The 15,554-nt window shown below is 40.8% G+C and overlaps 1 protein-coding gene across 3 annotated transcripts in view; it reads left to right on the plus strand.

The window, feature by feature from the left end:
- The window catches only part of rbks (ribokinase), an 85,524-nt gene that overhangs the window by 55,005 nt on the left and 14,965 nt on the right, over window positions 1-15,554 (plus strand). For 2 of the 3 annotated variants that reach the window (XM_014209960.3, NM_001140851.1), the window contains exon 7: window positions 10,662-10,753. The exons of the other annotated variant lie outside the window; for it this stretch is intronic. In XM_014209960.3, the coding sequence (XP_014065435.1) occupies window positions 10,662-10,753 (92 nt within the window). The remainder of the gene's footprint in view (window positions 1-10,661; window positions 10,754-15,554) is intronic. 3 annotated transcript variants of the gene reach the window in all.

The following is a 15,554-nucleotide window of genomic DNA, read 5'->3' on the forward strand; positions in this document are numbered from 1 at the left end:
GTCCTGCCGAAACACGGAGAAGCCAGCCAGTTCTATATTATCTGTGTCGTCGTTCAGCAAAGTCTCGATGAAACATAAGATATTACAGTTTTTAATGTCCCGTTGGTAGGATAGTCTTAATCGTAGATCTTCCAGTTTGTTTTCCAATGATTGCATGTTGGCCAATAATACAGAGGGTAGTAGGGGTTTACCTACTTGTCGTTAAATTCTTACAAGACACCCCGCCCTCCTCCCCCTTTTTCTCCATATTTTCTTCATGCTGATGACGGGATTTGGACCTTGTCTCGACAAAGCACTTCATGTCGGACTCAAAATAGCACAATTGGTTATGATCCCGTAAAACGGCAGCCCTTTGTTGGTTGACATGTAAATAGAACTCTTTGGTCATGCACACCAGTGGTGGGTTTGGAGTAGAAATGAGAATGCATGAGCAGAAAAGAACCCCATACCTACTGTAAAATATGATGGTTGATCTTTGATGTTAAGTGGCTATTTTGCTTCCACTGGTCCTGGCGCCCTTGTTAAGGTCAACGGCGTCATACACTTTACCCAGTACTAGAATATTTTTGCCAAAAACCTGTCCACAATCGGATCTTCCAGCAAGATAATAACCCCAAGCATACATGAAAATCCACAAAGAAAGGGTTAATTGGCCACAAAATCAACATTTTGCAACGGCCATCTGTCTCCAGAATTGAAACCCATTGAAAACCTGTGGTTTGAATTGAAGAGGGCAGTCCATAAGCACAGATGAAGGATACCAAGGATCTGGAAGGATTCTGTATGGAGGAATGGTCTAAGATCCCTCCAACTCATAAAACATTTTAGAAAAAGGTCCAGTGCTGTTATCCTCAATGTGAGGTATTGCAAACAGGGGTGTCAATAATTTTGACACCTACCTTTTTTAATTTTTTTTTTATTACTTGTTAAAACCTGTTGAGGCTAGGGGGCAGTATTTTCACGGCCAGATAAAAAACGTACCCGATTTAAACTGGTTACTACTCTTACCCAGAAACGAGAATATGCATATAATTAGTAGATTTGGATAGAAAACACTCTAAAGCTTCTAAAACTGTTTGAATGGTGTCTGTGAGTATAACAGAACTCATATGGCAGTCAAAACCCTGAGACAAATCCTAACAGGAAGTGGAAATCTGATTTGTGGAATCACTTTCAAGCCTTTGCCTATGAAACACACCGTGAGTTAGGATTCATTTAGCACTTCCTAAGGCTTCCACTAGATGTCAACAGTCTTTACAAAGTGGTTTGAGTCTTCTCCTGTAAAAACTGACCGAACGAGAGGCCTGGAAAGTTTGTCATAGGGGGAGGGCTATTACTACTATGATGCGCATGCCCGTGGGTACTCTTTCGTTCCGAAACGTTTTGTAAGACAATGCAATCGTCCGCCTTGAATATTATTGAAGTTCTGATTGAAAAAGGCCCTAAAGATTTATGTTATACAACGTTTGACATGTTTGAACGAACGTAAATAAAAAAAAATTGCACATTCGTGACGACAAGTCACGAATGTGCTTTGTACATTTTGAGTAGCCTTCGGAACGCGCTAACTTCTTCGAACAAAACAACATTTGTTGTGGACCTGGGATTCCTGGAAGTGCCTTCTGATGAAGATAATCAAAGGTAAGGGAATATTTACAATAGTATATTTGATTTTAGATGGTTCCAAGATGGCGCTAGTCTGTATCGCCTAGCCTATTTTTCTGAGCATAGTACCTCGTTTATTGCAAAGTGTGATTTCCCAGTAAAGTTATTTTGAAATCTGGCAATGCGGTTGCATTCACGAGATGTTAATCTAAAGTTCTTTGAATGACAATATTATATTTTACCAATGTTTTCGAATAGTAATTTTGTAAATTGTAGCGCAGATTCACCGGCAGTTTTGGAGGCTAAATATTTTCTGAACATCACCGCCATTGTAAAATTCTGTTTTTGGATATAAATATGAACTTGATAGAACAAAAAATGCATGTATTGTTTAACATAATGTCCTAGGAGTGTCATCTGATGAAGATTGTCAAAGATTAGTACATCATTTTAGCTGGTTTTCTGCTTTTGGTGACGCCTGTCTTTGCATTGAAAATAGCTGTGTGTAATGTTTTGTCAAGGTACTGTCCTAACATAATCTAACTTTATGCTTTTGCCGTAAAGCCTCTTTGAAATCGGACAACGTGGTTGGATTAAGGAGATGTTTATCTTTCAAATGGTGTAAAATAGTTGATTGTTTGAGAAATTGAAATTATTCGATTTTTGCTATCTTGTCAAGCAATCCCGTTACCGGGATGAGAACGGGAAGGGGTCCCATAGAGGTTAAACAAAATCTCTTTCTCTGAGCAATTGTATTAGTTTGAAATAATATAATTTCCCAAATGTTTTGAGCATACAATATACAGTTGAATTCGGAAGTTTACATACACTTAGGTTGGAGTCATTAAAACACATTTTCCAACCACTCCACAAATTTCTTGTTAACAAACTATAGTTTTGCCAAGTCGGTGTTCATAAACTGAGCGGTGGTCCTTGGTAAATGCAGCTGCCACTGATTTCTCTGCGATATATTATCGCCCTCAAAACTTAAAAGGGGTGCGTTACCTCGCTGAGTCTGTATCAGTCTTTATCTATGAGTGTGTGTTTCGCAAGCTGGGTGTGTGCATGCATGTGGCGTGTGTGTTTTTCAAGGTACAGTATACCACTTCATCAATAAACTTCCCCACCCAAAAGAATGGCAGCTCCAGGTAAATAAAGCACCACACCTCCAATGGGAATAACTAGGCGACGGAGCTCTATCATCATTAGCACCCCAGTCTATTATTGGACCGCATCGGTGTCTCACATCTTTGGAGTTGGGACATACGGGGACATCCGGCCCTGGTGTCGGGGCCCGTTATTAGTTACCACCATACACTTCCAAAGCATGTCTGAATGGGCTCTCGCCCACCTCATTGCCCACAGATGGGCAATCTGGGCAACCCAGATGGCATCGCGCGCCATCTCTGACGTACCACCTCTGATATCATATACCCTGGCATGGATTATCAACTCCCTCTGCCAAGGCGCTAATAGGCATCACTGCGTGGAGAGAAAAGAGACAATTTGATGTGATAGCGACGATAGCAGCACAAGCAGATTACGTGAATGTCAGCCCCCGGAAGGGGTGCGGTGTCAATGGTTTGGCCTGGGGGCTAATGACATGATTGGATCGTCAGGTGACGGGGCTCGCTGCTGCCCGGCCTACGCAAATGACACCTCGGGAGGTTTTCCTTAAGGATGAAAAAGAAACAGATTCGTAGAAATAACTCTCCAGGATTGAGGTACTGTACTGTTGCTTTTTCATGCTGTACACTTGGTGTTGCGTCACATAGAGTCACTGGAAGAATACTTCAAACTTTGAAATATTTTTTCAGATATTTGTTATCTTATATAATATGGTAAATGTATATTTACTGTATATATATATATATATATATATATACTGAACAAAAATCTAAACGTAACATGCAACAATTTCAATGTTACAGTTCAAATAAGGAAATCAGTCAATTGAAATAAATAAATTAGGCCCTAATCTATGGATTTAACATGACTGGGCAGGGGCGCAGCCATGGGTGGGCCTGGAGAGGGCATGGTCCAACCCACTGGGGAGCCAGGCCCACCCACTGGGGAGCCAGGCCCAGCCAATCAGAGTGAGTTTTTCCCCACAAAAGGGCTTTATTACAGACAGAAATGCTCAAACGATCCCGCAGGTGAAGAAGCTGGATGTGGATTATGGTAGAGAAGTTAAATTCTCTGGCAACAGCTCTGGCGAACATTCTTGCAGTCAGCATGTGAAGTGCACGCTCCCTTATCTGTAGCATTCTGTTGTGTGACAAAACTGCACATTTGTGACTTGTTTCAGGAAACTAGGCGCATGTCACGTGTCACTACTTCACAGGAGAGTCATTTGAACGTAAACTTTTTTTTTAAATCAAAAAGCGTTTTTTGGCAAAACTGCCTTGTGGAACATGTGAACTTTCATGTGCCTTAATAACAAACTTGTATGCCATCTGTAAATACGAATACAATTGTTAAATTACGAGCCTAGTTGGTTTAGCCACGGACAAAGACAGGAACATTCCCGCTAGCCACAATTGGCTGAGATAATGGATGGGCTGGATATGCCGAGAGATGAGTTTGGATTGGTCTGCCGTCTAGCACGCTTCTGTCTATAACATGAGCTGGTCAGTATGTGTAGGTAATCCTTTCTAATGTGGCTTTTTTGAAAGATGTGATGTAGTAGAACTGCAAAAGTGTTGCTCTCAACTTCTGAAGGACCACGTCTTGAAATCAGTGGAAGGCCCAGTGGAATTAGAGTATGATAGCTAAGGAGATGGAGAAAGGTCTGGCGTTTGATTGCAAATATGCAGGCTTTGGTATAAAACACCTGTCTCCGGATTACATCTTCAAGCTAAGGGCAACCATGGCATCCATGACAGAGAGGGAGAAGCGTTCATCCATGTAAGATAGTCTAGCTAGCAACATTTTCAGATATTACACGTTTCTAATTTTGTCAGAAACTCATTTTAATTTCAAGTTAGTGTACTGTTAGCTAGCTGGCTAATGTTAGCTGGCTTGCTCACTAGCTAACATTATGTGTATGATCTGTGTACTTTAGTAATATTATTTGTATGTCAGAGCCATTTACACTGCTGATTATAGCCTAATGTTAGCTAGCTAGCTAACATTGAACTTGGTTGGTTAGCTACCTGCAGATTTATGCTGGGTAGTAAAGTTATGAGTTGGGATTATGGTTCATTGTTTAGCTAGCTAGCTAGGTACATGTTTAAACAAAAGACTCCACTATGCAGTCACCATTTCAATAGCATTTTATGATGTCACTGCGACAACTGTTGATAGACGTAGCTGGTAAATTCGCTCTGGCTATCTACTCCGAGAGCACAGAATAACTAACGAATTTACGAACGCTCAACACCCGTTGAATATGGCCAGTTTCAATCTCTACTTTTATCCAATGTATAAAAAAAAATACAATTTCAAACTTTGATACATAAGACCGAATCGAGCCGGTCCCTCACATTTTAGAGTGGCCTTTTATTGTCACCAGCACAAGGTTCACCTGTTTAATGATCATGCTGTTTAATCAGTTTCTTGATATGCCACATCTGTCAGGTGGATAGATTATCTTGGCAAAGGAGAAATGATCACTAAAAGGGATATAAATAAATGTGTGCACAAATTTGAGAGAAATACGCTTTTTTGTGCATATGGAACATTTCTGGGATCTTTTATTTCAGCTCATGAAACATGGCACCAACACTTTACATGTTTTTTCATATACTGAATTATTGATTTATTTTTTAGACTGTGTATAATTCTTCCCAACTAATGAATATGTTGTTTATTCTCCATCTCTTTCTTTCTATCCTTTCACTCTACCTCGTTAGCAAGGAGAGGGTAATTATTTGAACCTGTAAGTGGTAATGCGTCCATCCAAATCCCTCTTTCTCTCTCTCTCGCTCAGACTCTTTCTCTCTCACTTTCTCCCTGTTCTGTCCCTCTTTCTTTTTGCTCTCTGTTCAAGAGGTAGCTTTGATATTTTCTCACCAGATGCAATTAGAGCCTCTTAAACACTCTCCAAACGCTCTCCGGTGACTCATCCATCTGTGTGTTTGTGCGAGACTGCTTGCCTCACCCTCTCATGACCTTTTCCATATATCTCTCTCTTACTTTCTATCTCTCCTACTTGTTATTTCTCTCTTTCAGCCTCCTCCTCTCTTTACTTTTCTCCTTCTGCCTCTTCTAAACCCCTGCCTTTCTTTTTCTTTCTCTATCACTTTCTCCCTCCCTACATTTGTCTCTCATCCAGATAGTCCTCAAGAGAAAAACTTTGGTCTGTGTGTGTGTGCGCGCGCACGCATGCATACATAAACACACACAAGTATATCGGAGGATGGCAATTATAAATGCAAGCAGCTCAGCTGACCTGACGGCCCAAAAGACGTTGCGTCGAAAATGGGATCCTATTCCCTATATAGTGCACTACTTTTGATAGGTAATAGGGTGCCATTTGGAACGTACAGTGCCATTTGGAACGCACTTCCAGACTCACAACACCTCCAGACATGACTCAGATGTTACCACATCTGCCATAACAGATGTGGCTCTAACCTACTCTCGCTCTACAGTACTACACATCTACTACAGCTGTTCCCCACAACACCTGGAGGGAAAAATGGTAGTGAGCTGACTGATGACTATTAGCTAATGTCTGAGTATTTTAACACCTATGTCTGGCAGTTGCATATCGCTTTGGGTCGAGTCATTGTGTTATTATGGTTATGACAGACTGTGACGTTAGCACTGGACTGCACTTCAGGGTTGGGGTCAATTCAGGAAGTAAAGTGAATTCAGGAAGTTAATTGAATTCGGTCAATTCGGGAAGTGAAATGTCAATGCCAATTTTCCTATTAGCTCTTCCATGCCCAATATTGGAATTGGAATTTAATTTTACTTCCTGATTTGATTTGTCTAGGTCCATTAATACCAGTATTTGTTACTATAGTGACCTTGATTTGTGTGAATTAAAATAGAATTGACCCTAACCCTGCTTTACTGGCAAGTGCAGTGGCCACATGTTTGTATGTGCAGTTTCCTGCACTGTAACTTATTCACCAGCATTGCTCTGGACTGGGGTTGAACCATCCTTCCTGGTCACGTGATCGATGTAAACATACACGGACATGTGGTGTCACCACAGATGGCAGATGGGCCTCAAGATAGGGCGGGGGGGGGGGGGGAAGAGGAAGAGGGTGATAGCGCTGTCCTTACACCTCAACTGGCTGCGTCTCTTTAGTTTACACTGCATTAGATAGATATAAACAGAAAAAGAGAGAGAGAGACGAAGGAAGAGTGACATGAGAGAGTGGGAGGAATTAGAGAACAAGTAGCCAGGGTACAGTATTTGAGAGAGAGATGAAGTCTAGAAAGAGGAGATACAATAAAGAGAGAGGGGGATAAAGACTGGTGGAGAGAATGAAGAAAAAGTGAGCTGAGAGAGTTTACAGAGAGAAGGATGAGGGTAAATTGAAACTAGCTGTGAAAGTGAAGAGGGGCAGATATTGAGAGGAAAGAGAGGGGTTTATTTGAAATTTATATCAGAAACCGCTTTTCTCTCTTGGAAAGTGGAAGGAAGGTGTGATCTGTATCATCCAAACAGAGGTTGTGTAAGCTGAGTTTGACGTGTTGTCTGCGTGTGTGTACGCGTGTGTGTGACGCACTGTTTCCACTTTTACTCGAAAGAGGCCCTAGCATCCACCTCAGAGCGCCAGGTGGCCAAAGCCCTGCGCAAACCCACGCAGCTGCTCACTTACACATGCCCACACACACACACACAATCACACACACACACACAAAACAGGGTTTTATTTCACAGATGCAGGAATACACAATGGCTTTAGCTTAAATAAAATCTGAGATAAAATCAGTCACATACAGTTGAAGTCGGAAGTTTACATACACTTAGGTTGGAGTCATTAAAACTCGTTTTTCAACCACTCCACAAATTTCTTGTTAACAAACTATAGTTTTGGCAAGTTGGTTAGGACATCTACTTTGTTCATGACATAAGTCATTTTTCAAACAATTGTTTACAGACAGATTATTTCACTTATAATTCACTGTATCACAATTCCAGTGGGTCAGAAGTTTACATACACTAAGTTGACTGTGCCTTTAAACAGCTTGGAAAATTCCAGAAAATGATGTCATGGCTTTGATAGGCTAATTGACATATTTGAGTCAATTGGATGTATACCTGTGGATGTATTTCAAGGCCTACCTTCAAACACAATGCCTCTTTGCTTGACATCATGGGAAAATCAAAAGAAATCAGCCAAGACCTCCGAAAAAAAATGTAGACCTCCACAAATCTGGTTACCAAACGCCTGAAGGTACCACGTTCATCTGTACAAACAATAGTACGCAAGTATAAACACCATGGGACCACGCAGCTGTCATACCGCTCAGGAAGGAGACGCATTCTGTCTCCTAGAGATGAACGTACTTTGGTGTGAAAAGTGCAAATCAATCCCAGAACAACAGCAAAGGACCTTGTGAAGATGCTGGAGGAAACGGGTACAAAAGTATCTATATCCACAGTAAAACAAGTCCTATATCGACATAACCTGAAAGGCCGCTCAGCAAGGAAGAAGCCACTGCTCTAAAACCGCCATAAAAAAGCCAGACTACGGTTTGCAACTGCACATGGGGACAAAGATTGTACTTTTTGGAGAAATGTCCTCTGGTCTGATGAAACAAAAATAGAACTGTTTGGCCATAATGACCATCGTTATGTTTGGAGGAAAAAGGGGTAGGCTTGCAAGCCGAAGAACACCATCCCAACTGTGAAGCACGGGGGTGGCAGCATCATGTTGTGGGGGTGCTTTGCTGCAGGAGGGACTGGTGCACTTCACAAAATAGATGGCATCATGAGGTAGGAAAATGATGTAGATATATTGAAGTTATAGGAAGTTAAAGCTTGGTCGCAAATGGGTCTTCCAAATGGACAATGACCCCAAGCATACTTCCAAAGTTGTGGCAAAATGGCTTAAGGACAACACAGTCATGGTATTGGAGTGGCCATCACAAAGCCCTGACCTCAATCCAACAGAGAATTTGTGGGCAGAACTGAAAAAGCGTGTGCGAGCAAGGAGGCCTACAAACCTGACTCAGTTACACCAGCTCTGTCAGTAGGAATGGGCCAAAATTCACCCAACTTATTGTGGGAAGCTTGTGGAAGGCTACCTGAAACGTTTGACCCAAGTTAAACAATTTAAAGGCAATGCTACCAAATTCTAACAGAGTGCATGTAAACTTCTGACCCACTGGGAATGTAATAAAATAAATAAAAGCTGAAATAAATCATTCTCTCTATTATTATTCTGACATGTCACATTCTTAAAATAAAGTGGTGATCCTAACTGACCTAAGACAAGGAATTTTTACTAGGATTAAATGTCAGGAATTGTGAAAAACTGAGTTTAAATGTATTTGGCTAAGGTGTATGTAAACTTCCGACTTCAACTGTATGTACATCCATACACACATACTTTTCATAGGGCTCATCCGTACATAGACAGAATAACATGATGTTGGATAAAAACATGCAGGGTTAAACTTCATAAATATACACTGTGTACAGAGAAATACAACACATACAGTGCCATGAAATCTTTTTGCCACCTTTCTGATTTTCTCTATTTTTGCATATTTTAGACACTGAATGTTATCAGATCTTCAACCTAATACTAGATAAAGGGAACCTGAGTGAACAAGTGACACAACATATTGATACTTTTGTCATGTATTTAATAAACAAAGTTTTAAATAAGCATTTTAAATAAGCATTTGTTCTTAACTGACTTGCCTAGTTAAATAAAGGTTAAATATATTTTTTTAATTTAACACGCAATAACTGGTTGTGCCACCTTTAGCTGCAATGACTACAACCAAATGATTCCTGTAATTGTTGATCAGTCTCTCATATCCATTTGTGGGGTTTCAAGCATTTACAGCTCATTTCAGGTCCTACCACAACATCTCAGTCAGGTTTAGGTTATTCCAGAGCTTTAAATGTGTTGCTTTTCAGCATTCTGATGTAGACTTGCTGGTGTGTTTTGTATCATTGTCTTGCTGCATGATCCAGCTGCACTTCAGCTTCATCTCACGGGTGGATTTAGAATTCTCTAATACAGAGCAGAATTCATGGTTCATTCAATGATGGCAAGTCGTCCAGGTCGTGAGGCAGCAAAGCATCCCCAAACCATCACACTACCATCACCGTGCTTGACCATTGGTATGCGGTTCTTACTGTGGAATGCAGTGTTTGGTTTCTCCCAGACATAACAGGACCCATGTTGCCCAAAAAGGTAACATTTTGAATAATCTGTCCATAGAGATTCTTTCAGGAGTCTTGATGATCATCCTGGTGCTTCTGTGCTTTTTGGCAAACTTGAGTTATATTTTTGGACAACATGGGTCCTGTTACGACCTGGACGACTTGCCATCATTGAAGGAACCATGAATTCTGCTCTGTATCAGAGCATTCAGAGCTATATATAGCTTTATACTTACTATTTAGTATGCTAAACTCAGATTGACACTGATTGTCACATAGGTTAGGAAATTTCCCTGCAGGAAATGCTTAACTTGTAGACTGATCGTAAAAGGGATTTTTTTTTTTGTGTCTTTTTAGCAAACAGAAAAAATACGTACTGGTTCTCTGACTAGATAACAGACAAAATATGTTTCCCAAAAGTCATGTAAATGTAAATGTCATAATTAAAAGATAAGTCTTTACCAGGTTGTTGTAATCTTGTTATCTGAAGTCTTTACAACCAGGAAACCAGTTTCCAATGACCAAATTATGTCATTCTGATTTTGTCATGTGTGTGGTAAGCTTTTTCTCTACCAACATATTTCCATAAACACCAGCTTTCTCTCATCCCATTTTATCTCACTCAGTTAATGAAATTGTTTGGTTGTTCCAGCACTCTGTAGTGGAATGGATTGCTCTCTGGTAGCATTTACCTGATATGTACTTTACCATTTGAGTGTGGTCAATTTAGATAGTTTCCTATGTCTTACAGTGAAGACCATTTTCAACCCAGCGCCAGCCATTCCAGTCCTGGATCCCGAATTCTATAGAGCATCCGATGTGTTCTGCTGTAACGAATCAGAGGTGAGAAGATAGACAATATGAAGCAACACGCACACACACACACACCTAATATATTTCAGCACCTATGTGCCTGAGGCGCTGTAGCAAGCACTGAAGCCTGCAGTTAAAAAAAAAGCCTAGCCCCCCCCTTACTCCCTCTTTCACAACCATTTGATTGTATTCTCAGGGTTACGGCCCTGTACATCAATAGCATAGCAGCTGCCTCAGAAGTAAGTAACCCCTTCTGGCTTGAATAGAAAAGATGATTCCCTCCCTCCCTCCCTCCATTTACGGTAAAGGGTGTTATGGAGCCACCTTAGCCTCACACCTCCACTATCAGAGATGACAGATGGGGATTGGGATTGATGGGAAACATAGTTAGAAACAACAACAGGGCAGATATGTTAAAAGAGTGAGCCAGATTCACCCCTGGGGTAACACAGGGGTGAGTTTGCCCAGAAATGTCTCTTAGAGAGACTTTGATGTGGTCGGGGGCAGGGGGGCTTTCCAGGTGGGGACTTGAAAGCAAGAGTTGAAGATGGAGCCGACCGTCTGTCTTTTTCTCTTGTAAGTTTGAGTGTAAGACACACACACACTCATTGCTTTCACCCTCTCACCGCTGCTCATATTTCAGTCAAGGCAGTGAAATGTTTCACCCCCCAGAGCACACAAATGCACCCAAACACACGGGTCCTCTGGGCTTCTCCGATGAGTAAGAAGACAGACAGCTCTTTGTCTTATTTGGTAGCTGACCAGAACAAGGTGGCACCAGGGACTATGAGCACCGATAATATACTGTGGGTAGTTTATTTTTCCACTGTCAAGGTATTGTTGGCTTGGAAGCTTCATAGAGGATGAATTGAAAGCCTCCGTTTGTGTTTGGTGTCCTGACCCCCCACAGAGAAGTGAGCTAGCTGAGATCATTGTCTGGGCAGGTGTGGAGGGTTGACAGACAAGATGGACACCCACTCCTCATCTTAAACCCGTACCTTTTTGTGTGTGTAGTCTCCCAGTGCCATGCAGAACCTAGAGGGGAGCTGAAGGATGTCAAAGTGCAGGCACTATTTGATCCACAGCTCACACAGCATGTTGACGTGTTTATAGTGATGGGACTAAGCACCCCTGTCCATTATGGACCTCACACTGACTAGCTGCTATATAAATCAAATTGTATTTGACACATGCTTGGTAAACAACAGCTGTAGACTAACAGTGAAATGGTTACTTACAGGCCCTTTTTAATTATTTTAAACACTCAGAGATAGAATAATAGAAAGATAACACCAGTAATAGAGTTGCTGGATAGGTAGGGGAGAGTCAGGTAAGTAGCGCCAAAGGGTTTGTTGAGCCACCCCTTGTTTCTAGGAAACTATACACAAATTTGTCCCTATGCTCAATTAACCCCATTCCCAGGATAAGTTGTGCCAAGAGAGCACTTTTTTTGACAAGCTATGTTTTCAAAATTGTTATGCTGACATGAATTCTGATTATTTCCAGGGATACATAACATCCTGAAATATATGTAGATTCTTTGTTAGAAAGAATCAAAGTTTCCATTAGCCGGTAAATGCCAGCTTAAAAAAAAAAAATTAAAAAAAGGAAAAGCCGATAAATACAATTGTTTCTGGAAAATTGTCCAGGAGAAGAAAACAAATCCATTGCAAATGAATGCTTTTTATTCAATGATGGAAATACCAGTTGATATGCTCCAACTTCAAAGGCAAAAATACTTCATAGGCTAATAAATTCTGAAGCTGCTTGGAAATTAATGTGTGTTTCTATTTTTACTCACGCAAAAGACGCAAGGTCCTCATAAGAGACTTCAGTTAAGTGTACCCTGACAAGGCAAAATTGGTGAAGATTGTGTTGATTATCCCTGTTTCCAGTGTTCCTGCCGAAAGGGGATTCGTTCTCCAAAACTTAGTAAAGACGGCCTCAAGATCGTGCCTTCTTGAGGACAAAGTAACAAGGCTGATGCGCATCGCAAGCTATTCCAATGAGTAGCTTTTTTTGACTTCCCAACAGCAGCGACTCACTTTGAACAGGCTAAGGTCCGCTGCAAACACAAGTAATTAGAGGCAAATTATTGTGTTCTTCAGGCCCAGTCCTAGCAATTCTTCTGCCGCCCCTGTGTTCTGTATAGTATAAAGATTTGGAATGGATCGATAGACTAGACTAGAATAATGATGTGTATCATGTGCAATTGATGTATTTCAGTTGAGCTTATTCAGTAGCACTTGGAAACAAAACATTGTTGACAAGTTTTCACAGCAGAGTTACAATGTTGGAATCACTAGGCAGCAAACTGCATATACAGTGGCAAGAAAAATTATGTGAACCCTTTGGAAATACCTGGATTTGTGCATAAATTGGTTATAAAATTTGATCTGATCTTTATCTAACTCACAACAACAGACAAACACAGTCTGCTTAAACTAATAACACACAAACAATTATGTTTTCATGCCTTTATTGAACACACCGTGTAAACATTCACAGTGCAGGGGGGAAAAGTATGTGAGCCCTTGGATTTAATAACTGGTTAACCCTCCTTTGGCAGCAATCACCTCAACCAAATGTTTTCCGTAGTTGCGGATCAGACCTGCACAATGGTCAGGAGGAATTTTGGACCGTTCCTCTTTACAAAACCGTTTCAGTTTCAGCAATATTCTTGGGATGTCTGGTGTGAACTGCTCTCTTGAGGTCATGCCACAGCATCTCAATCAGGTTGAGGTCAGGACTCTGACTGGGCCACTCCAGAAGGTGTATTTTCTTCTGTTGATGCCATTCTGTTGTTGATTTACTTCTGTGTTTTGGGTCCTTGTCCTGTTGCATCACCCAACTTCTGTCGAGCTTCAATTGGCGGACAGATAGCCTAACAGTCTCCTGCAAAACGTCTTGATAAACTTGGGAATTCATTTTTCCGTTGATGATAACAAGCTGTCCAGGCCCTGAGGCAGCAAAGCAGCCCCAAACCATGACGCTCCCTCCACCATACTTTACAGTTGGGATGAGGTTTTGATGTTGGTGTGCTGTGCCTTTTTTTCTCCAGACGTAGTGTTGTGTGTTCCTTCCAAACAACTCAGCTGTAGTTTCGTCTGTCCACAAAATATTTTGCCAGTAGCGCTGTGGACATTCAGGTGCACTTTTGCAAACTTCAGACGTGCAGCAATGTTTTTTTTGGACAACAGTGGCTTCTTCCGTGGTGTCCTCCCATGAACACCATTCTTGTTTAGTGTTTTACTTATCGTAGACTCATCAACAGAGATGTTAGCATGTTCCAGAGATTTCTGTAAGTCTTTAGCTGACACTCTAGGATTCTTCTTAACCTCTTTGAGCATTCTGCACTGTGCTCTTGCAGTCATCTTTGCAGGACGGCCACTCCTAGGGAGAGTAGCAACAGTGCTGAACTTTCTCCATTTATAGACAATTTGTCTTACCGTGGACTGATGAACATCAAGGCTTTTAGAGATACTTTTGTAACCCTTTCCAGCTTTATGCAAGTCAACAATTCTTAACCTTAGGTCTTCTGTGATCTCTTTTGTCCGAGGCATGGTTCACATCAGGCAATGCTTCTTGTGAATAGCAAACTCAAATTTTGTGAGTTTTTTTATAGGACAAGGCAGCTCTAACCAATGTCTCATTGATTGGACTCCAGGTTAGCTGACTCCTGACTCCAATTAGCTTTTGGATAAGTCACTAGACTAGGGGTTCACATACTTTTTCCAACCTACACTGTTAATGGTTAAATTATGTATTCAATATAGACAAGAAAAATACAATAGTTTGTGTGTTATTATGTTTGTCTATTGCTGTGAGATAGATGAAGATCAGTTCAAATTTGATGACCAATTTATGCAGAAATTCAGGTAATTCCAAAGGGTTCACATACTTTTTCTTGCCACTGTAGTAGGAAACAGAGTTGTTATCAACAAGCCACATATATCACACATGACGAGTCACAACCCCAAGAAAATTCAGATTATAATAAACAACATTCGGTATAACTGTAAAAAGTTTATCATTAGAGCTTTTGAAACAAGTGCTTTCATAAATGCACGGTGCAGGCCTCGTTTCACAGGAGTATCGTAAAATAAGCTATCTCTCAAGGAACCAGCCTTAACAAATTTCATTTATTTACATATCGAATTTGATTGTCCAACATCAGTTTTATAATTTCTTCATTTTGTGGCCGCCTCGAGTGTCCTCTTTCCACTGCTGGGGTGCTGAATCGCAGCAGGAGTGGGGCGGGGCGGCCCGGTCATGGCTAGAAGGGATCCAGCTTTTTTTTTAGCTAACCCTAACCCTTTTCCTAACCTTAACTAACTTCTCCTAACCTGTACGTTAATTCTTCTAACCTGCTGCGTAAGTTCTCCTAACCCATTACGAAAAGTCAAATCTGATGTTAATTTGACAAAAGCTGGATCCCGGTCCTGGTGTTCGTAGACAGCCATGTTTTGTTATTTATTAGGCCTAATTAAAATGTTCATGCCTAGGCTAAATTAAAGAGGCCTAGATTGTATTTGAAAACAGCAGTGTTTTGTTATTTATTAATTCATTCACATTTTAATAGAAATAGTGTATAGGACAGGTCGTTATACTACTATAAGTTGTGTTTTATTACTGTGTAGGCGACTTGTTATTCTAGGCTAAATGTTTTTTCCTTTCTTTTAAATTATGTTCATTTATGATTTATAGCAGGGATGAAGACGCGACGGGCAATGTTTTGCTTTTCAATAAAACCTATCATGTTGGTATAAGAACATTGTTCTAATTTATTTTATTACAACTTCACAGACTAATTTCTATTTTGCACTTGTAA

Source organism: Salmo salar, chromosome 09 (assembly GCF_965601325.2).
Source record: "Salmo salar chromosome 09, fSalSal1, whole genome shotgun sequence".
Lineage (NCBI taxonomy): Eukaryota > Metazoa > Chordata > Actinopteri > Salmoniformes > Salmonidae > Salmo > Salmo salar.